General features: G+C 37.8%; 1 protein-coding gene across 7 annotated transcripts in view; it reads left to right on the forward strand.

The window, feature by feature from the left end:
- Snap25 (Synaptosomal-associated protein 25kDa) overlaps positions 1–23,115 on the forward strand; it is a 262,071-nt gene that overhangs the window by 177,239 nt on the left and 61,717 nt on the right. For all 7 annotated transcript variants that reach the window (XR_015272614.1, XR_015272618.1, XR_015272620.1 and 4 more), the window contains 2 exons: positions 8,345–8,473; positions 21,658–21,802. Coding sequence is in view for 4 of the 7 variants with exons in the window: in XM_086836953.1 (XP_086693079.1) it covers positions 8,345–8,473; positions 21,658–21,802 (274 nt within the window). In the remaining 3 variants the exon portion in view is untranslated. The remainder of the gene's footprint in view (positions 1–8,344; positions 8,474–21,657; positions 21,803–23,115) is intronic.

The following is a 23,115-nucleotide window of genomic DNA, read 5'->3' on the forward strand; positions in this document are numbered from 1 at the left end:
CGGAGCAGACCGCTAGCGCCTAATTGTGCGCGCATGGGTGTATGGCTGCACCTGCTGCGCTCTTAGCTTTTCTCTTTCGTTATCTATTTATCTATCTCTTCTTCTTCTGTCGCCTTATCTTTATGCTAAGCTACATTGTAAGCGTTTTGATATATATGTTAAAAACTAAGCATTCGATCGTTAGTTGCAGCTCCGACCAGAGAAGTGAACAAAAATAAAATACAGCATATAATCGACCTATTCGTGCGTTCGTAGTTATTGCTCAAGGGTGGCAAATTTGTTGTCTTCCCCATAAACATTTTGGTGACCCCGACGTGATTCTTTGGTTCGGAGCCTGCAACCCGGTGTTCGTTGTTTAATATCGTTTAAACAAATCGCTTTGCTTCGCTGTCGCTTACTGGCATTCGGTCATAAGCACACAAGCAAACTCACATACACACATACCTTGTACATAACAAGCTGAGTGCATATAGCCGGCCGCTGATTTTCGGTTTAATCGCGCTGTTTAACAAAAGCTGTGTTGTGCCAAACATTGTACAGAAAGGTGGCTCGCGCTTAAGCGTCGTTAATAGCGCCTATTGAACATATATATACTTATGCATATATAGCATAGACGTGCGTGTGCCAAAACTCCGCTGTTTCGAGGCAGGCAATTGCAACAACAACATTGTCGAGGTTCCGTTGCATCTCGGTGACGCTGATTAACCTAAATTTGCGCGGTGAAAACTAAACGGGTTCCTATATACCGAAGCGGTCAGACATTTTCCCTTAATTAAATCTTTTCGCGTGAGAAAATAAAGATGGCTACGGAAAATTCGGTTCAGCATCAAAATGAGCCGCCAAGTGACGTGGACTTCTACCGAGCCAAGGCCCAATCCCTTTTGCGGCAATTGAGCTCGATGAATTATTACATAAATCCGGAGACTGTAGATCAGTTTGATGAAGCTGATTTGCTGGCGCGACTGGAGTGGATAAATTCGTTAAATTTGGCCTTTGATTCCGCACAGACTTCGCTGGAAAAATTGGACTTTTCGGAGATAGCAAGTGACCATCGGATTGAGTTCTCCACGGCGTTCATGGATGTGAAGGCGAAAATAAATCGAGGTTTAGCGGCGCTTCGCAAATCTCAATTGCCGGCTGCAACCGCTGCAAATTCAACATCCATCGACATTATTAATCATCCGGATCTTTCTTTCCGATCTAGGAAGCCTCGATTGCCAATTTTGGAGATAGCTCGGGTCCATGGATCCTATTCCGATTGGCCGGATTTTATTGCAACGTTCAGCACGGTCATCGGAAACGACGAAGAGCTAAGTGATATTGAAAAATTACAATATCTAAGGTCAAGTTTAGGCGGTGTGGCTGTAAGGCTTTGGACTTACTCAAAAATCGATTTGATAATAAAGTTCTACATTTTCAGGCACACGTACAGGCAATATTTGGGTTAAAAGGTGTCGAGAAGGGATCAGCCAAGGGTCTTCGGGAGTTAAGCGATTGCATGAATTCGCATCTGCGAGCAATCCGTACCCTGGCCACTACGCAACAAATCTTGGACGGATTCACATCGTCGCACGGAAGCTCGATCAGAGGACGCGGGAAAAATGGGAGGAGGATTTGTCCATCAACAACCTAGCTACGTGGGATTCTATGGAGTCGTTCTTGCAAAGGAGGTGTAGGATTATGGAAAATTCGGATCAAGCCTTGGTAACGCAAACACCAAGCCGGCAGGTGGGAGAAGTCCTGCATGGGTATAGCTTCATTGCTTCAGTTGGTAGCTCAAATCTTCCCCTATGTACGTTTTGTGATGCGAGGGATCATTATTTGCCAAAATGCTCTCGATTTCTAAATTTGAGCCCGAATCTGCGATTTAGAGAAGCAAAGAAGTTGCACCTGTGCCTCAACTGTTTGCGCAAGGGGCATAGTTTGCAGCAATGCAAGTCAACGCACTGCAGATACTGTCGAATGAAGCACCACTCATTGTTGCATTTTAATCAGGACCCATCTGTACCATCCACCGCCTCATCTCTATCATCCGATCCATTTCCCAACTCTCAGCCAGCATCATCACGTTCATCATCGCATTCATCATCGCATTCATCATCCCAACCTAATCACCGTTCATCGAACCCTCCACCAAGCCCCACAGATATTTTGCCTGTTGATTACGTGTTGCTTCCAACCGCGATCATATATTTGAGAAACAAGGCTGGAGAATTTATGCCTTGCCGAGCAATCTTAGACTCGGCTTCTCAACTAAACTTCATAACGTCTCGTCTAGCGAATCAACTTAATTTGAATTGTAGAAAGTCGCATACCCTAGTCGCTGGGATTGGGGCACCCTCTTTGAATGCTGATACGGCAGTCGACATTGTAGCGCAATCCCAGGATGCAAGCTATCGTGCCTCATTCTCCGCGGTTGTGACTGACAGTATCGCTGATTATCAGCCTCATTTTAACATAAATGCCACATCGTGGAAAATTCCGCAAAATATTTCGCTTGCTGATCCTCATTTTAATCGGTCAGAGCGGATTGATCTTATAATTGGTGCTGGACTCTTCTTCAAAATAATGGCTACGGGACAAATTTATTTGAGTAGCGCGTTGCCAACCCTTCAGAACACCAAACTTGGTTGGATCGTGTCTGGAGGGCTGCCGAGTGCGTCAACTCCTCAGTCTGTCTTAGCTGCCGTCGTCAAGGATCCTAGGAATCATTTTGATGGTGGCACACTTGCTGCCGTAGGAAGGCCAGCTGCCTTCTTGACCCCATTTCGGAAAAGTTGTTGGCCAATTGGAGGCCACAAAATCGCAAATGCGTATCAAGCCGTTCTGCCCCACGATGCCGATATAGTTGAAACAGTACCTCTTCCAACTGGGGGAGTATGTTCGGAGCAGACCGCTAGCGCCTAATTGTGCGCGCATGGGTGTATGGCTGCACCTGCTGCGCTCTTAGCTTTTCTCTTTCGTTATCTATTTATCTATCTCTTCTTCTTCTGTCGCCTTATCTTTATGCTAAGCTACATTGTAAGCGTTTTGATATATATGTTAAAAACTAAGCATTCGATCGTTAGTTGCAGCTCCGACCAGAAAAGTGAACAAAAATAAAATACAGCATATAATCGACCTATTCGTGCGTTCGTAGTTATTGCTCAAGGGTGGCAAATTTGTTGTCTTCCCCATAAACAGTATGGATTCCTAGTCATAGAATTTCTATCTGCAAAGGTATAGTTCGGTTTTCATAAAATTTTACTCAAAATTGTAGAGTAATATAAAATGGTTAAGTCTAAAATTTGATCAAATTCTGTTGAAAACTGAAAAAATTATAATATTTAATTGTATTAATTTCAAATTACGGAAGAGAATAATAGGGGAAGCAATTTCAGTGGCATTTCAGGGATATCTGATGAATTTAAAAATGCAATCTGAAAATTGACACTTTCATTTTCATTAACAACAGTACCGACTGATTTAAAAGACATCAGATCGCCTGGTAACAACTGTTATATCTGGAAGTTAATTTCGTCAACATCAACGTTTTTGGCAGCCAAAATCGTCCGTTGACTAAGCCATTCATGATTCATATAATTATTCTGTATATCCGAGAAAATACTTTGAATCAATTAATTTTTATTCTGAACAACAACAGCAAAAATTGTCTGGTAGTTTAATGCATTGCGTATTTGGTTGCATTTCTATTTTACCGTTCCCAATATCTAGTAGTTGTTCGGAAAATATTTGTGCATGCATCAGCACAAATATTTTCCGAACAATTTTGTTTGTACATTTTGCAATTGTACTCGCATATTTATGGTCAATCGAAGTGTTTCAACATTTAGCCATAAGAATGATTGTTTGAAACATGCATTAATCTCATCCGCGAAAGTACAGCGAGGTATAACCGGTAAGGTCTGCCGGAAGTCACCAGGCAAAAATTTGATAGCACCACCAAAAAGTTTATTATTCCTGTTTAAATCTTTCATAGTTCTGTTCCACTATTTTTTTTTTGATGTTACCCATTGCATCTGGTTTATTATGAACGTCCAATGGCAGCTTGAATGTTGAATGTGCTGTTCTCCCATCATCCAGTAAACTAGCCGCAATGCCTGACGATGTTATCGCTAATGCGATTTTTTGTTGCGACCGTATTTTGGTAAAAATCAACGATACCGGTTCCACCGGGTTTATCCAAGAAAAAAAAACCGCCTTTTTGTTATTCTGTCAGTAATGGTTCACTGTTCGTGATAATTGTCGCTAAACTTCCATGGTCATATTGATTTTCTCGTTGTAAATCGGTATTGACTAAGTCGGTGGCTGGACGATTAGGTGATGGCATACCATAATGATTAAGTGGTAAATTTGAAATAAGAACACATAAATGCTCGATCAAGACCAATGCTTCATTGTACATCTCTGGTGTATAATCTATGTTTTGGCATTGATTTGTTTGTCTAATTCGGTGCAAGACGTCTTTTGTCATACAATTTTTATATTTTTCCTACAAAGTTTGTGCTTGCGAGGGATAACATGTCGTCAAAATAATTGCAAACAACTGACATGTAATTCGGTGTTTATGTCAACGCAGCATCAGTAAGCGTTAAGTCCCAATGGTTATCGTCTTCTAGCAATTGCAGTTCACGACGTGCATCCTGGTATGTATTGAATACTCGATTATTAACTGTTCGTAAAAATTCAAAAGTCGTCCGGGAACATTTACCAATAACAAACGTAAATAGAAGCACTCACATTGCTTTGGATGTACCGTGTGAAGTCTCCCCAATGTCTTAGCTTTGAATATGCATGTAATGGAAGGATGTGGTTTTCCTTGTTTCCGTGGCTCCCATTTTTTACTGGATTTGTTCCATGTGAAATAACGTGGAAAATCACCATACACCAATGTCTTCGCGCATTGGCCAAAAACATCAGGTTTTTGACACAATGTAAAAAATTCATTTAGAGTCGTTTTCGGAGCTTCGAACGCTCTTTGGAGAACATTTTCTTCAGTGAAGTATACACGTCGACCGTTTTCAAGATGTATTGCCAGATGTTGGACAGCAGGATCCCTTTCGTGGATGGGAAATCACAGAATATGCCAAATAGCTTCATTGCTGCTAATGTATCTGCCCATTTGGTATCGTGTTATTTCGTCATTATACCCTTGCAGGGTATTATAATTTCAGTCAGAAGTTTGCAACGCAGTGAAGAAGGCACCTCAATGTATATATTTTTGATCAGGATCAACAGCCGAGTCGATCTAGCCATATAAATAATATAAATAATTTATATTGTATGGATTCCTAGTCATAGAAGTTCTATCTGCAAGGGTATATAAACTTCGGCGTGCCGAAGTTAGCATCATTTCTTGTTTTTATTTATGTTCTGTACTTGAAATATGGCCAAATCACTGCCTTTATTGACATATTTACAAATATACTTAATTGATTTAACAGAACTGCAAAGTTCAACATTGCTATAAGTTATAGAAGTTCTGTCTGCAAGGGTAAATAAACTTCGGCTTGCAGAAGTTAGCTTTCTTTCTTGTTTTTATTTATGTTCTGTACTTCAAATAAAGCCAAATCACTGCCTTTGTTGACATATTTACAAATATACTTAATTGATCAGGTAAAAATTGAATATTTAACAATAAAATCAATTAAGGATTTCAATTTTTGTTTAAACACACGTGCAGTTAAATCATGATGATGAATGGCTTGTTGTCCTGACAATAGTAAAGTTTGTATCTCTTCCCAATTCGGATTACATGTGAGTGTAATAAATAAATCCGGCTGCCCGTAATGACGTACGTAAGTCATCGCATCTTGTATGTATTCCTGTATGTTCCATGGACTGCCGATGTAACATAGCTTGAAGGTAAAATGAAAGCATTACCGATGTCATTGGGATTTAAATTTCCATCGATGTTTCCAGCAACAGCATCTCATAAGTGAATATATTCTTCCGATCGAAGTTTTGCCTGGTTGAATCGAAGGAATCGCCAGCGTTCGCTTTCGACCTTAGCATACATATCAACAACGTATTGATGGAACAGCTGACGATATCGAAGGATATAATTGTCTTGATGTTGTCTAACCATTATTCGGTGTGCGTAGTAGTTCATTGAGCTAACTTTATTATTTCTGTAATCACCTAAAAAAATAAAAAATAAAATTCAATACTAAATTAAAATCTATACATACAGTAAGGAAGTAAATAGATAATTGTTAAATTTACCGGTATTTGGATTATACTGTTTGATATTATAGTGATATTCATCTTGTCCTTGCAAAAATATCAATGGATATTGTAGTGCGTCATATAAACGGTGTAGATCAGAAATCGTACTGACAGTGTGGTCTCGCCGTGTAATTTTTATAGATCTTTTGTTAACTGGATCACCAACCATGATAACAGCAACCTCATCAACAGTTGGAGCGTTGAATCTACCAGCATGTTCACCTAATGGTACTTTGTCGGCTCTTATGACGATTTGATAATTGCCATTTTTCAATAAAATTATACAGGTACCGAGTCATCACGCGCTCTTCACAATCTCCCATAAAATAAATTTGAAGAAATTTCGGATTGTTATCAGGCATTGGCATCAGTGAACCGATTTTATGGTACACCTGGACTTGAATTTTGAATGAAGTTTCAAAATTACGTCCATCGGAATTAAATTTGCATATCTTACGCAAAAATAATTTGGAATCATCTGAATTGCTATTAAGAAGGGATAATAAAGGCTCCGGCGGAGCGGGTAGAGGTGACAGCACAACTTTTCCTGATGCGCAGCACATGCCGGCTGCTTCATTCCGAATTATCAATGCCTGACAATATTGCTGCTCGCGTTGTTGAGGTTCGATTTTTTCGTTGATATTTGACTTAAAATAATAATTTAATCGTTTAAATGATAGAAAGAGGGACTGAAAAACAGGTTATTATAGCACATTTAAATAATAAGTGCAAAATAATTTTTAATGCAGGTTTAATTAAAATAATATAATTTTTTTTTACAATTATTGAAAAAGTATGGGGAGCTTTGAGCCATTTTCTCATTGATATATTAATTAACTTTTATAAAACTATGTGATATTACTAACATGTACATATATATTGAAATTATTGTTCCTGTGCCTCTACTGTGGCTATGTCTCGTTCTCCTGCTGCTCTTGTTCTTATGATATTCTCTTGAAGACGTTCGTTACACTGTTCTTGAGATTCTTGTGCATTGCCTTCTGCTGTCCTGATTTTTTGAGCTGGATTTCTTGATTTAATTTGTTCTGTTTGTGTCGTGACTCTCTGGCGCTCGCGTTGTTGAGGTTAGATTTTTTCCGTGGCATTTGACTGAAAATAATAAATTTCGTTTAAGTAAGAGAAAAAAAATTGAAAATCAATCTAATTTACTTTTATAGTTTTGTGATTATTTTGACATATATATATTTAAATTATAGAGTTTAAATAACAATTTCAATAAGAACTGAAATACTAATTTAATCGTTTAAATTTAAGAAAAAAAAAATTTTTTGAGTTTGTTATCATAGCACATTGATATAAGAAGTGCTAAATATTTTTTAATAGAGGTTAAATAAAAACAATAAAAAAATAAATATTTGTACAACTATTGAAAAAGTGTAGGAAATTGTGTATAATTTTTTCGTTGACATTTTAATTAAATTTAATAATTATGTGATAATACTTATGTACATACATATATTCAAATTACATTATAAAGTTTGAAGCACAAATAAGTAATAAACAGGATTAATATCACTGTATTATCTTCATTATAATATGAATTCATTTTACAATTCAGTCTAAGTAACACATGGCCGGCAATGCAAACACCAAAAATTTTAAAAGTCGAAATAATTGAATTATACGGTATTTCGTTCACAACAAAATAAATTTAATTTATTTTATAGCGTCAACAACACGTGGTAATTATGCTTTTAAAATGTAGCTTATATGACACGTTCGTAGATTTACCATAGCAGCGCTATCTATTGATTACTTACTCAACCCAGTCGAAAGGTATCGACATCTGTTAGAATCATTTGGAGTTAACAAATAATTGTGACTGTCAAATAATAACAGACAAATAATAAGTAATAAATTATAAAAGCGACTATAAATTGAGATTTAAACTATCCTATCTCTCAAGTTGGATCGAACTTCACATGGTGTGCGAATTTTATTATAATCGGTTAAGTGGTTTAGGAGTCCATTGAGGACAAACATTGTGACACGAGATTTATATATATTAAGATAAGATATTTATGTATTAAACTTTTATTTGGTCGGTGTGTTATTTCACAAAATTGATTAACGCTATTGATTTTTAATTTTTCAGAAGCCAATCATTTAAAGAAGATGATGGGACTTGGAAAGGCAATGATGATGGAAAAGTTGTAAATAATCAACCGCAAAGAGTCATGGATGATAGAAATGGAATGATGGCGCAAGCTGGATATATTGGCAGGTACAATGGCAAAATTGTAATTTTCTTTTACTTTACCAAAATAAGACTGATGATGTATTGATCAACAAATTGAATTAAATTTGTTTTCTATATTTGCGGTTTCGTGTGCCGGTTTCCACCAATTATATTAGAAATTCCAAGTTCCTTTTTTTATTTGTATACCACTACTTACCTTATAATATAACTAGCGGCCCGTCCCGGCTTCGCACGGGCATTAAACATTACATTTAGATTTGTCAATTTTAACACATTCATAATAATAATAATAATATGACACATATTCATCCTTTATTTATTATTATTTTTTTTTTCAATTATTGAGGTCATAACCCTAAAAGAAAATACATTTATTTTGTTAGACCTTCTCTGTAAACAATATTTGATGTTGTTTTATTTTGTGGCAGCAAAATAAATTGATTTTCATTGGCTCCGACTCGCGATAGACCAACATACAGTTGACCATGAGTAAAACATTTCTTTCGCAGATCGATCCCTACTAATTCGAAGGTTTGGCCTTGGGACTTGTTAATTGTTAATGCGAAAGATGTTTTTACCGGAAATTGAAGCCGTTTAAATGGGATTGGCAGATCAGTTGGGATCATCGGTATCCTCGATATATGAGCTAGTTGACCACTTGCTGGGCCAGTGATAATAGTTGCTACTATTAAATTGTCCTTTAACTCCTTAATAAGCAGCCTCGTCCCATTACACATGCTCGGAGGTTTTAAATTTCTTAAAAGCATGATTGAGATTCCGATTTTTAACGTCAATTCATGGGGTGGCAGTCCAGAAGGGTTCAACGAATTTAAAAATTCCTGTGGATAATGGACTGCATCTTCAATATTCGTTACAGTGTCGATCGATTTGTATGTTTTTGTTTGGCCGGGGACTTTTTGAACAATCAGATTATTTATTTCATTGACAGTATCATTCTTAGGTGATACTATAGCCCGAGAACACAGCCAATGGAAGTCTCTTTTGTGCAAATTCTCGATATCAGGGTATACAGAATCTATTCAATTTTCCAAATTATGGAGTATTTGGCCTAGAGACTCCAGACATCCAGAAGAATGTCACAATGACCGCTTAAATTTGGAGTTGGAAAAATTCCTTCCCCAAGTTTTAGCAGTTGCTGTGGGAAATCGCTATCAGTGATTCCATGAAGATGAGCTCTCATATTTGTCCTTAATTTTAATGTTTCAATCGTAGTCCATATGGGAGACGATTTCAAGCATGCCTTGATGATATCTGCTCGCGTGCCTCTGTTAATAACGGGAAGAGTCTGTCGAAAATATCAAGCAAATACAAAAGTAATCCCGCCCATGACTGCAGAGGAGTTCCTTAGATCCTGTAAGGTTCTGTTTACGGCCTCTATATTTGCTCTATGGCTTATCGCGCATTCGTCCCACATAATCAATGAGGCGTCTTGTAGTAATTTACCAATAGGTCCATTTTTGCGGATGGAACATGTAGATTGTTGTTCAAGATTGACGGATAGTCAATAAAAAAACGCTTATTGTGACATGACTGTAATAGTTAAAGATATACTTCCGCTGATTTTTTGTAGATAATGGTGTGTTCTAAAAAAATGTAGTATATCATTTTGTTCTATCATCAATAGTTTTCGCAGCGCACGCGATGTAAGGTAGTTTTTTGATATTTTTTTAACACCTTACGTTATCGTAATTTTAGTAAGGATGCCTATTTTTTTTTAAATGAAATATAGCCTATGTCACTCAGGAATGATGTAGCTTTCCAACAGTGAAAGAATTTTTCAAATCTGCCAAGTACTTTCGGAGCCTATTCAATTCATACAAACAAACAAAAAATCAAACCTTTCCTCTTTATATATATGTATAGATGTATAGATGTATAGATGAAGAAAGTCGAATTTATCGATTTCTCGACAAGTATGTAACCCACCGTTTAGAGGGCCTTTCTTAACACCCAACGTTATCAGTTTTTTCAATGGATGAAATCTATTTTATTATCAGATACTTATCCATCGAGATATCCATGATACAGTGAAGCACAGTGAAAGAGTAACTTCCGATCCTACACGGAAAAAATTCCTGCAGTAAATCCAATTAATTCTGAAGTTAAATGTCCCCAACCCAAAATTTTGGGTTGGATTTACTGTGAGCTGCAGGAAAAACGACGTAACGCATTACGTTATATGACTGCTTTACAGTGGATCCAACCACTATTCTGAAGTAGACATTTCTTAACAAACAAAATTAGTAAATTACATGCTCTAACTGTTTAACTGTAGATAACCGCAGAATACTGTTAAATACCATGTTTACAGTAAAAGTATACCCACAATAAAAACAGAAAACGTTTAGGGGGGGTAGACCACCCTGAACGGATGAAAATTGGAGGGTTTTTAAAAAATTCATTTTGACAAAGTTGTTAAGAATACAACTTTTAATTTATTAGTACATATGTCAAAGTACATATGTATGTGAGACTAAAAAATACTTATTGAAAGAGAAAAAATATATATTTACGAATGGAGGAGATATAGCCAGTCAAAAAAGGAATTTTTTAAGGGAATGGTCGGATGGTGTACATGCTGCACACCACATTTGTTATCCGAAATTCAATAAATTGGAAAAAAATTATTTTTTGAGCAAATGGGAGAACTTTGAAAAAAAAAAATTATTTTAGACGAAATTTTTTACTTAAAAGTGTATAACTTTAAAGCAAAAAATCACATCAAAAAAAATCCTACGTCATGCCATAGAGGACTTTATAGAAGATGTGTAAAAAAATTGAAGAGAATCGGTCCAGCAGTTTTTTTAAAAACGTAGTTTTTAGAAAAACGCAAAAGAAGATAAAGAAAGTACTCTAAGGTATACAGGGAGCGTTCACTTCTAATGGCTGAAGAATCCACATTTAATACGATATTTTTAAGCCCAATGTCTTAAGTAAAAAAAATCAGATTTTAAAAAAATGTCAGGGTGGTATACCCTCTTAAAATATATATATATTATTTTTATTTGTTAAAAATTAAATTACTTTTTTTTTTTAAATATGTTAAGTCTCAAATAATTGCTTCAGTTCCTTATTGTTTCGAAGAGTTGCTATATCCAATGTTAAAAAGTTAAAAAAAACTTTTAAAACGAAGTATATACAAATTTTTATAAATATACTGAAGTTGACAGATTGTAAACATAAGTATGTGCAAATACATATGTACATATATTAAGGGTTTCCATACAGTTAGAGCACCCAACAAAGTGAATTTTTCGTTGTTTTTTCTGAAGAACCTTTTGAACTTATTGATCCAAAAATATATATACATATCTTTTAACTGTTTTTTAAGAGTTAAAACTAGTAAGAATATTTATTTGGAAAAGAGTTACACCTGTCTCCGGGAGCTCCTCTTAAAAAAGACGTTTTGCGGTGAAATTAAAAAACCAAGCAGATTTCGTTAGAGAAATGTCAAATCTAGTAACTTAAACTTCGGCGTGCCAAAGTTAGCTTCCTTTCTTATTTTCTTTTGTTTGTGGCATATATTTTCATTTTAGCTATTCTGTCAGGTTTATTTATTAAGTAAGTGATTTTTCGTAGTATTGCATATCCTTTTTACCCTGATTTGTTATACGGTAGCTTCTCCAGAATTTCTTCTTGGCTGTTGTAGATGAAGCATTCTGCCTGACCTGGATTTGATAAATATGAGGAAAACCCCACGCCGTAGGTAGCGAAAATATAAGGCGGGGGAGTCATGGGGTTCGATTAAAGACGCGTCATTTTTTTCAAGTAGCATACATAGTACTAACTAAGCTTAGACATAGAACCGAGCTCCCTCCTTATTTACTCCGCTGAAACGAGAGCGAAGATCAACGACGGTCGACAGCATAGGCCCAATCTTCGGAACCCGAGAGCAAGAAGGATCGGAATCGGATCGCGATCGGAAAGCTCCATAAGCAGCGGTGGCACAGTGGGCCCTTGAATCTCCAGGAAGGCCGGCTGCATTACTCGCGGGTACTTCTCCGTGCCCAAATCCACGGAGATCGTCGCCAGTAAGTTAAAACGCTAATCGGCCAGCATAATGACCCGGAGGAGGGCCCGCACCGTTTCACTCAATTCCCGGATTGGAGTGCGAATGCGCACGTGAGGCTCAATCTTAAAGACCAAGTTTAGCCGGATGCTGATATCGGTCTTCGATTCCACGGTGTGCTCGACGTCAACTCTAGTAGTAGGCACGCGAAAACACGCCGCTAGCGACGCGTCAATACAGCAAGATACTCATATTGCAGTAATCCCCTCATCGACACGCTCCGTTGGAATGCTCGTGGTAGTACCGACTGGCGAGAACCGCTGGTAGCTGCTTCTCGGAACTCAAGCGAAGGAAACGGCGACATTTCCGCAACGGGTGGATCCTACTGCAGACTTAGCAACGGAAGAACTGGGTTACTCCAGTACGATGGCACTGCGTGGACGTGGAGGCATTGTCCTAGATATGATTGGTGGAATAAATTGAAAAAACAAGATTGAAGCTGAGTCCGAGTGTGGACGGGCATAATTTCGTAGCTATCATTGGGCTGTTCATTGTTGTGCAAAAATTAGGAGGATATAATGCGGTAAGAATCTCTGATGTCAGATAGCTTCAAAACTGAGATACTTAATTGCGTAGAAACGGGGAAACAGACGAATAGACGGACAGATTGACAGACGGACAGATAGACATGGCTAGATCGATTTGGCTGTTGATCCTGATTAAGAGTATTACTACTTTATATGGTCCGAGGTGACTCTTTCACTGCGTTCGGCAACTTCTGACTGAAATTATAATACCCTGCAAGGGTATAAAGAGTTGGAATCAGTACTGGTGCAAATTACGAATTGGAACTACAGATTATGTCTACGAGACAGCCAAATGACGTTGGAACATCGGAGCGGAAGTGGCGACTGGTTATTGTGGGCAGGCTTTCATCGGAAGAGTGACTTCCTTTAAGATGCGCCAATAAAACGATCATACCCCAGCTGCTTCTTATCTTTTTACAAGTTTTTTTTTCGGCAAAGTTGTAGCATTGTTTTTAATAAAATCAAAGTCGACTTGACTTCAAGAGTGAAGATGCGGGGAGTGACTAGAGACAATGGGTCTGTCAGCACCCATCCAAAAATGGGTGGAAGCGACATCTTTGAGAAGATCTCGTGGGATCGTTCACAGGGTCAGATTGCCTGCCAGCTGCAAAAGCTGCATTCTCTAATTGTAGCCCGAAAACCTGGGCTTGGATCGTCTTAAAGGAAATCTTGAGCAGGTTGAACAGCCGTTCTGTGATGAAGATCGCGTCGGACCCCAAGTTTATTAAAGCTCGTGCTTGGAAGTTGCAACCCAGATGGCACACGTTAATGCGGGCGGTGCCTAATAGGACGGCTCCTGGGCCGGGAGCGATAGACACTTGCAAAACTGAGTGTTCTTCTGAGGCGCCCTCTGAGAGTAGGCGCGGGTCAGGGTCTTATTGACGCCGACGAACTTGGAGCGGTCGCGAAATGATTACCACGGTGTTGGAGGGAGTGATGCCGGCTGTGGCAGGTGAAGCAGCTGTGGGCACTGGTGCAGTCCCGTTGCTGATGCCCTCGTACAAAACAGTTCATGCAAAGCTGCTACCTCTTGATGTAGTCGAAGCAATCACTCACGTCCATTTCAAGGAAGCGCGGACATCAGCGAACAGTGAAAAAGGCTCTAGGGGTGAGGCAACCAAGATAAACACCCGCAAAAACCTCGTTGCCCACTGGTGGTAAATGACAACCTGTAGACGGGTGTGTGAACACAACTGGAAGCCGGAGTGAACTGGGAAGCGGCCCTTTCTATTAATTTCTGTTTTCATAGCTCTTCTCCATCTTTTTCCACAGGGTTCGAACTTGGAACTTGGCACATGTAGAGGGAAAAATCGTTCAGTCTCCGGGGCACCCGGAGTGTGGATACTAGACTCTAATTGACTAACATGATCCGTTTTGACAATAAACCTTTTTAGAGCGACATCTTTTGCATTTTATGTCATTTTTACAAATGTCGAAGTTAGCCAAGGGACATGATTCGTCGCTTTTTGTCCTTGAACTTGATGGAAGGGGGGCCACAAAGCAAGCGAGTGCGGTAGCGGAATACAGTTTCGCCATTTCGGTGCAGAATGCATGCATCAGTCATCAGTCCCATTGGTTCAAAGTGTTTTTAAGAAGCGACCTATATCCAGTAAATAAATAAAAGAATAAAAAACTAACTGTCAATTTAGAAAACTATCAGTCGTAAACATTTAGTTACTTTAAAACAGAAAGATGAAGTTAAAAGCCTTGGTTTTCGTTCAAGGAGAAAAAGCTCACTGGCTGCGTCGGCTAAGTTGATAAATTGAAAAAAAGATACTTGCGTGGTTTTTTTGGCTCACTTTGAATTTTAAATTATATTGGTGTTATATCGGAGGTTAGTTTCTAGAAACGGAGGGAGAATATACATATATTGCAAAATATTTGGGCATGTATTTGCAAGTTGGAGCGTCGAAGACTGTGACTGTATTGAGATTTCGTGAGAAAATGAAAAATTATGTATGACGAAAGGATATTCTGTATCTGGGTGGAAGAAGCAAATGTTGTAAAGGGGCTCCCATAGGAACGATCGAGAAATTTGAGAGGAATCAGAATGGCGGTGGCTGTTGTCGGAAGACTGACAATCGCGGTGGCGATAACATTTTTAGTTTTCAACAGAACTTAATTAAATTTAAGATATAGCCATTTCATATTATTCTACAATTTTGTGTAAACTTTTATGAAAATTGGACGACTATATCATATAGCTCCCATAGGAACGATCGAGAAATTAATTCAATTAAAAAGTATAACATTTTAAGTTTTTAACAGATTTCTATCAAATTTGAGATATAGCCATTAAGTATAATTTATGAATATCGGACTATTATATTGTATAGTCGCCGTAGGCACGATCAGGAAATTAATAAAAATACAAATTATAACTGTTTTAGTTTTTAACAGATTTTCATCAAATTTGAGATATAGCCATTTTATATTATTCTAAAATTTTTGTAAAATTTTGCTCGAGATATTAATACAATAAAAAATTATAACTTTTTTAGTTTCAACAGATTTTTATCAAATTTGTGATATAGACATTTTATATTATTCTAAAATTTTGTGTAAAATGTTATAAAAATCGGACTACTATATCATATACCTGCCATAGGAACGATCGAGAAATTAATACAATTAAAAGTTAAAACTTTTTTAGTTTTTAACAGATTTATACTAACTTTGTATATTTTTTTACAATTTTGTGTTAAATGTTATAAAAATCGGACTACTATATCATTTAGCTGCCTTACAAACGATCGTTAATAAAACTGAAACTAAAGCAAGTGTTAGTTTACTGTTTTTTAACATAAGTATATAATTTATATTGTATTTATTTCTAATTATCGAAGTTCTATCTGCAAGGTCATATAAACTTGGAAGTGCCGAAATTCCTTCCTTTCTTGTTATCAATAATTTTGATAAAAGTGCCATTAAAGTGGAGAAAACTTTCATATGGAAGGACATATCCATCTTGGTTTTGTATTGTTATGCTTTTTAACGATACTATCATAATTTTTCTTAAACATACAAATTTCAATTTTTTTTGTTGTATATAATAGTTAATTAACTTAATTTATTATTTAGCTGTGTTCACAGTAATATTATTAGCTGATCAAATGTAGGGAATAGACCAAATTATGTGCTTCACGATATACAATAGAAAGCCTGTCATTCGCTCCCGTTTCAACATTAACAAATGAAAACCTGAAGTGAAAACATCATGTCAAGGAGCATAAAACCAATGATTTGGTCTATCATATAAAATAAATTAACTTTAAAATCAATTGGGTTAAAATCAAAAGGTCAGTACATTCAAGTGGCCCGTATGACACCAGGCACGTGCCTGTTTGGGTTAGGTGTTAGTAGGCGCGATGGAAAATATAGGACAGAATACGAGGAAATTGACTACCACTTTCCACATCACCATGTACAAGGTTAAAAATAAAGGTTATCCCTAGCATCGTTTTACGATTGGCTAAGGACGGCAAGTTTATTAATAGGAGTCTACTAGAGTAGGAAGGTAATCTTTGGTTCGCATCCCAATATAAACCGCGTAGAGCGAAAAGTAAAAAGTTCTTTTGAACTGACTCAATGCGTTTACTATGGACGCCGTACTGAGGGCTCCAAACGCAGCATCCATATTCTAAGATATGACGAACTAAAGAAGAATATAAGGATTAAGTAACATAGGGGTCATTGAATTCCTTTGACCACCGTTTAATAAATCCAAGCACACCCCTGGCTCTATTCACTATAGACGAAATATGATCAATAAAGTCAAGTTTTGGGCCCAAGCGGACGCCCAAATCATCAACAGAATTAATTCTTTCCAAAGAGCAGCAGTTCAGCGTGTAAGTAGCCAGCTTAGGAACGACACGAGAGAATGTCATTAGCTTGCATTTCGAGCCATTAAAGTTTAATAAGTTTAAACGGCACCAAGTTTGAAAATTATTAAGATCTGTTTGTAAATCCGACTGGCAGGCAACTTCATTGTATTGCACACAAAGCTTGACGTCATCCGCGTACATAAGAACTCTGGAGTTTGTCAGGACTTTGGGCAGGTCATTTATAAATAATGTAAACAATAAGGGTCCCAAATGGCTTCCTTGCGGAACGCCATTTGTAACTGTAAGAGAAGATCACTTGGAAAACCCATTAAATCGAGTTTTCTAAGGAGGAGATAATGGTTATTAGAGTCAAATGCTTTACTGAAATCAGTATAGATTACATCTGTCTTACAATTATTATGGAAGCCCTTTATAATATAGGAAGAGAGCTCCAAAAGATTTGTTGTTGTTGATCTTCGCTTAATAAAATCATGTTGACATGGAGAAATAACCGATCTACAAAGGAGCTGTAAGTGAGGGGTGATAATGTTTTCAAATAAATTAGGGATGGCCGACTACTTAGAGATTCCTCTATAATTGCTGGCATCCAGTTTGCTACCTTTTTGTGGAGAGGAATAATAAACGATTCCTTCCAAATAATGGGAAAGTGGGAGGTTTCTAAGGACAAGGTAAACAATTTCAGAAGGGGATAGTACAGGGCGTGGGCACAATCCCTGAGCAAACAGCCAGGAATTCCGTCGGGACCTGGCGAATTAACTGGCTTGACACGATGAAGATCTGAAAGGAGAGAGCTTTCGTTAAGGCTAGGACAGAAAATTAAGTTTGATTTGGGTATGTCGTAGGAATAAGTCTGGTGTAAATACGAAGAGCTTAAATAAGTTGTTTGAAAAAACTGCGAAAATAGATCGGCTATTGCCTGATCATTATTTGCGGTAGTATTTTCAAATGAAAGCGAGAAAGGATTTGTTTTAGGCTTACGTTTAGTGTTAACGAAATTATAAAACTATTTGGGGTCCTGTGAGAACAGGGCCCTACAACGAGTTAAATGGTTTTTATAAAACTGCGCGTTCAGCACGGTAAAGTTTGACCGAGCTGATAAATAAAATGAAAGGGCAGATTGAGAACCGGTGAATTTAAATTTAGAATACAGTCTAGATTTTTTATTTTTAAGTCTTCTCAACTCTTTAGTAAACCACGGCGGTTTATTCGAGCTTGGCGGATAATATAACGGAACACATTCAGTAAAAAATGAATTCATTGCACTGCAAAAAATATCCAGATCGATCAAGCGCTGTAAGGAATTTCGCACATGGTTGTCTTGAGACAGCGAAATGTCAAACAAGCCAGCGATAAAGTCATGTTGTGTAGGTGTATGGAGAGTATTGGTGGAATTATTTGAGCACCGAATAGCACCAGGGATATTAAAATTTCCTAGAACTACCAACTGGTCTCTATCCAAAAGTCTACTGGAAACCATCTGAATAGCGGAAAAGTGATTTCAATAAGTAGGAAGTTCCGACAGTGGAGGTATGTAGGAACAGGTAATAAAAATGGAGCTACCTTTGATAGATAGCTTCACACAGAGGAATTCAACATCGTTGCATTGCGGAGTCCACCGCTATAAGAACTCCACCCCCGCGTCTGATAGGGAGATCTAACCGATATACCGTGAACACAGCTGGAAAAACTTCGGAGCTCAGAATCTCCTGCTTGAACCAGGTTTCAGTGAGCACAATAATCTGAGATGCAAGCGAAAGGCTATCAGAATACAAGTTAGGAAGCTTACTACGTAAGCCTCTTGCATTCTGATAGGAAATACCTAAGAAGTAGGTCTATTGTTCTCCTGCGCAGGATTTCTGTCTTCTTTGGTATCTTGTAGTGACTTTATTTACATTTCCAGTTATATTTTGCAGTTCTTTGATGGTTATTCTTGATAACGCATCGTCTACGTAATTGTCTTTTCCCTTTAAATGTTCAACTGTGAAGTTGTATTCTCCTAATTCTAGCCTCATACGTGTCAGTTTGGAACTTGGGTTAGTCATTGAGAACAAGTATGTTAAAGGTCTGTGATCTGTTTTGATTGTGAAATGTTTGCCATAAATGTATGGTCGAAAATGTAATAATGCCCAGTGTATTGTAGCTAGTTCCTGCTCGGTAGAACACTTATTACTTTCTCCCTTGGTAAAGGCTCTTGATGCATATGCAATGGGAAGTTGGAGTCCGTTATGGTTTTGAGTTAAAAGCGCTCCACATGCTTTCTTACTTGCATCAGTAATTATACAAAATTCTTTACTGAAATCGGGATATTGGAGCAAGGTAGGTTCCATAAGTTTTGTTTTTAAATATTCGAATGCGTTTTGGCATTCAGCTGTCCATTCAAAAGGAACATTCTTTTTACATAATCGTGTTATGTGCCGTGAATATTCGCGAAATTATGTATGAATCGTCTGTAGTAATTGCAGAATGCTACAAAACGTCTTGCGCTGTCTGCATCGTGTGGGGCTGGATAATTCAGTATGACGTCATATTTGTTGTCGTCTGGAAGTATTCCTTTATCTGTGCACTTATGACCTAGAAAAGTCACCTCATGCAATAAGATTGAACATTTTTGTGGATGTAACTTTAGGTTGTATTTCCTACATTTCTCAAAAACTTTTGTTATGTTTTAATGCATATGTTTTTCGGAGCAATAGGTTGCTCTCTCTATACTTCAAGGTAGATTATTTACATTTATGATACTGAACTTTAGAAAGCCATATGGATTTAAGATGTTTGCATAAAAAATAAAATAAATAGTTAAATATTATGATTAAATCCATTGAACTTCTTGTACGTGTTATTGAGAATGTTCGGCAAGTCCATTACGTCCGTCAATTCCTTCTGTGGTGAATCTAACCTTAATTCTCCTTTTTTACATCTGTGACTGAACAATCTCTCCATATTCGGCTCAGTATGTACTTCGAGTGTTGCGTTTCGGTGCCGTTTTGCATACGGACTTCAAAACTCAAGGAATATATATAATTTGCAATAAAGTACTATTTCGAGACCCTCAATTTTCTTACCTCGTATGAGTTTTATCTAGGACCTCTTCCCAGCCATTTGTTTATAATTATGTACTATTGCTCTGAATTTAATAATTTTGCTTGTAATTATAAATTATATTCTTCTTTTTAGTTCTGTTATTTATAAAAGCGTGTTATTTAGTTTTTGTTTTAACTTTTATTTATTAATTATTCTGCCCGCCCTCGGCGTAGATATCTACTTGCTGTATATTGTTGTGTATGTTCGGCGAGTCGAGACACGACAAGACAAAATCGGAGTCAGGATTGCTCGGCCCTGGGAAGGCTCCGTTCTAAAACCTCACCAAAGCTATGCTGATCGTACCTTGGTCTGATTTACCCTGACTACAAAATATTCTCATTGTTTTTATTAAGTCAAATGTATCACCTTATTTGTTGTATGTCACAATCATTTAGTGTTTCTTTTAGTTATTTATTCTTTATTCTTCACAGTTTTTTACAGTTATTCTTTAGAGTACATTTTCTGTCAGCGATGTAATAATATATGTAATATAATATTATCTATACTATTATATAAAGAGGAAAGGTTTGATTTTTTGTTTGTTTGTATGAATTGAATAGGCTCCGAAAGTACTTGGCAGATTTGAAAAATTCTTTCACTGTTGGAAAGCTACATCATTCCTAAGTGACATAGGCTATATTTCATTTAAAAAAAAAATAGGCATCCTTACTAAAATTACGATAACGTAATCCAAGGTGTTAAAAAAATATCAAAAAACTACCTTACATCTACCGCCCTCTACAGGCAGCCAGCTGAATCAAAGCATTTGGAGATAAAAATTTTATTTTTTTGTTCAGGTTCAGTAAGAAACGAAGTCATGCCACCCAAGAAGTCGAGTTTGGGTCGTCGTACTCGCAATACAGAAGCAAAAAGACGTAAGATTACGAATATGACTAACGAAGAACGGGCCTCCATCCGAGAGACTGAGCGGCTGAGAGCAATGCAGATGCACAACGAGGAATCAGCAGAAAGACGAGCAGATAGGCTTGAGAGAAAACAATTGAGAGTTAGGCAGTCGCGTTCTGAAGCAATCGATTTGATTCACTCTCAAAATAATGAACGCGACAGGGCAAGGGTAGCTGAAGCGCGTTTACAGCTTGCAGATGATCAAAACCTGCAATACAATCGTCTTGCATTCAGATATAATCCAATGCATCAGGTCTGCATATACTGTCAGGCCTCTTCGATTGAATCAGACGAAACTTCGGTCCGAGGAATATATCCATTTGCGGGATGCTGCAACTCTCTTGAAGGATGGCAAAACTGCTCATTCTACTTTTAAACTTCCACTATTAGTAGGGATCGATCTGCGAAAGAAATGTTTTACTCATGGTCAACTGTATGTTGGTCTATCGCGAGTAGGAGCCCCTGAAAATCAATTTATTTTGCTGCCACAAAATAAAACAACATCAAATATTGTTTACAGAGAAGCTGTAACAAAATAAATGTGTTTTCTTTTAGGGTTATGACCTCAATAATTGAAAAAAAAAAAATAATAATAAATAAAGGATGAATATGTGTCATATTATTATTATTATTATGAATGTGTTAAAATTGACAAATCTAAATGTAATGTTTAATGCCCGTGCGAAGCCGGGACGGGCCGCTAGTTATATATAAAATAATAATATATCTATTAATATAAAATAAAAATAATCTTTTTAGGATAACAAATGATGCGAGAGAAGATGAGATGGAAGAAAATATGGGACAGGTAAACACAATGATTGGCAACCTGCGAAATATGGCACTGGATATGGGTTCTGAGCTGGAAAATCAAAACCGCCAAATCGACAGAATTAATCGCAAGGTAATTTTTTTTTTATATTAACCCATGAACTATCTTTACACTGAATGTGTTTCATTATACTATTCGTCACTCTTGAATTAGTCTGTTTGGCTTACTAATACGTTGAGTTGCCTTTAAAACATATAAACTAGTTGTATGCTAAATATAGACGTGCTGGTTCTCAAAATGCCCTTTCATCTAACTAAAGGCTCAGTCAACTTTGTCGCGCATTGTTACGGAAACTATATGACTCGATACAGGGTCCAGTTCTAACAGTTCTCAAAACAGTTTTTTAATTTTGTTAACACTGAACGTGGTCGGCGAAAATCCTCCAGCTGAACCCTCCACGAGGGCGCCAGCTGTGCAATTGGCCCTGTATCCGGTACAACCGGTAATGCATTGACTAATAAGCGAATCATTAGCCATGGCTCGAGGTGAGTACAAACAGTTTTCTCTTAATATGGATGAACAAAATATTAGCCGACATCGGTGGAAGGTTTGACTGCTAGCGGCACTGAGAGGAGCTATCCTCTCTGCATGTCGACCGTGGTCACACCTCTGATTTGACGAAAGCTGGTCAAGCTGTAAAGCTGTAACGCTGCTGCCACAAAAACAACACAGAGGAAGCTAAGCCGCACAGGTGTCAAAGTCGACACAGACTCGGACCTGGGAAGCTTGCAGCTTACGAAGGAAGATAAAAAACACCTTCCTTTCTCACCCGAACCAGACACCCGCTCTCCGCGCAGGGATGGGCCGAAGCGTTTAAGCAAGAAAAAAAGGCAACCGCGTGGTATAAGGCTGCTCTTCGCATCCAAACCCGGCTCTAGACCAAAGCTGCCCTATCCGAAGAGGAAAGGGTAAAGCTTACCAGGGCCAAGGAAAGGATCGAAGAGAGCAGACTGCTCTTCGCCAAACTTCCAAACCCTCCGCCGAGAGTGCCAAATAGGACACTCTGGGGATCAAGCGGTAACGCGTGCCCAAGAAAGCAGGCCGGGTGCATGTGTGGCTCCTTGAGTCATTGATTACACGGATGGAGAAAGACCCATGTGTGGCCATGCCCATATTCCATGGTGCCGGTGGCTAAATGGGGTCAAAATCCTAAAGGGTATGAGTGACCCGACGAGAAAATGGCTGACGCAAACGGTCGGCCAGATGGAAGCGTTGTGGGACGGTGCTACGCTGGTGGTGGACAGGGAACTAATCCCATCCATCCCAAAAACGAAGGTGCTCTTCCCCATCGCTATTCAAGGGTACCGAGCGCTGAAGCTGCGACAGCGTCAAAATCCGGACATTCCAACCGCAGACTGAAAGATACTGCACGTCATGATTCCGTT

This window comes from Drosophila serrata, unplaced genomic scaffold (assembly GCF_035046125.1).
Source record: "Drosophila serrata isolate PLE 108 unplaced genomic scaffold, ASM3504612v1 contig_60, whole genome shotgun sequence".
In the NCBI taxonomy this organism is placed as follows: domain Eukaryota; kingdom Metazoa; phylum Arthropoda; class Insecta; order Diptera; family Drosophilidae; genus Drosophila; species Drosophila serrata.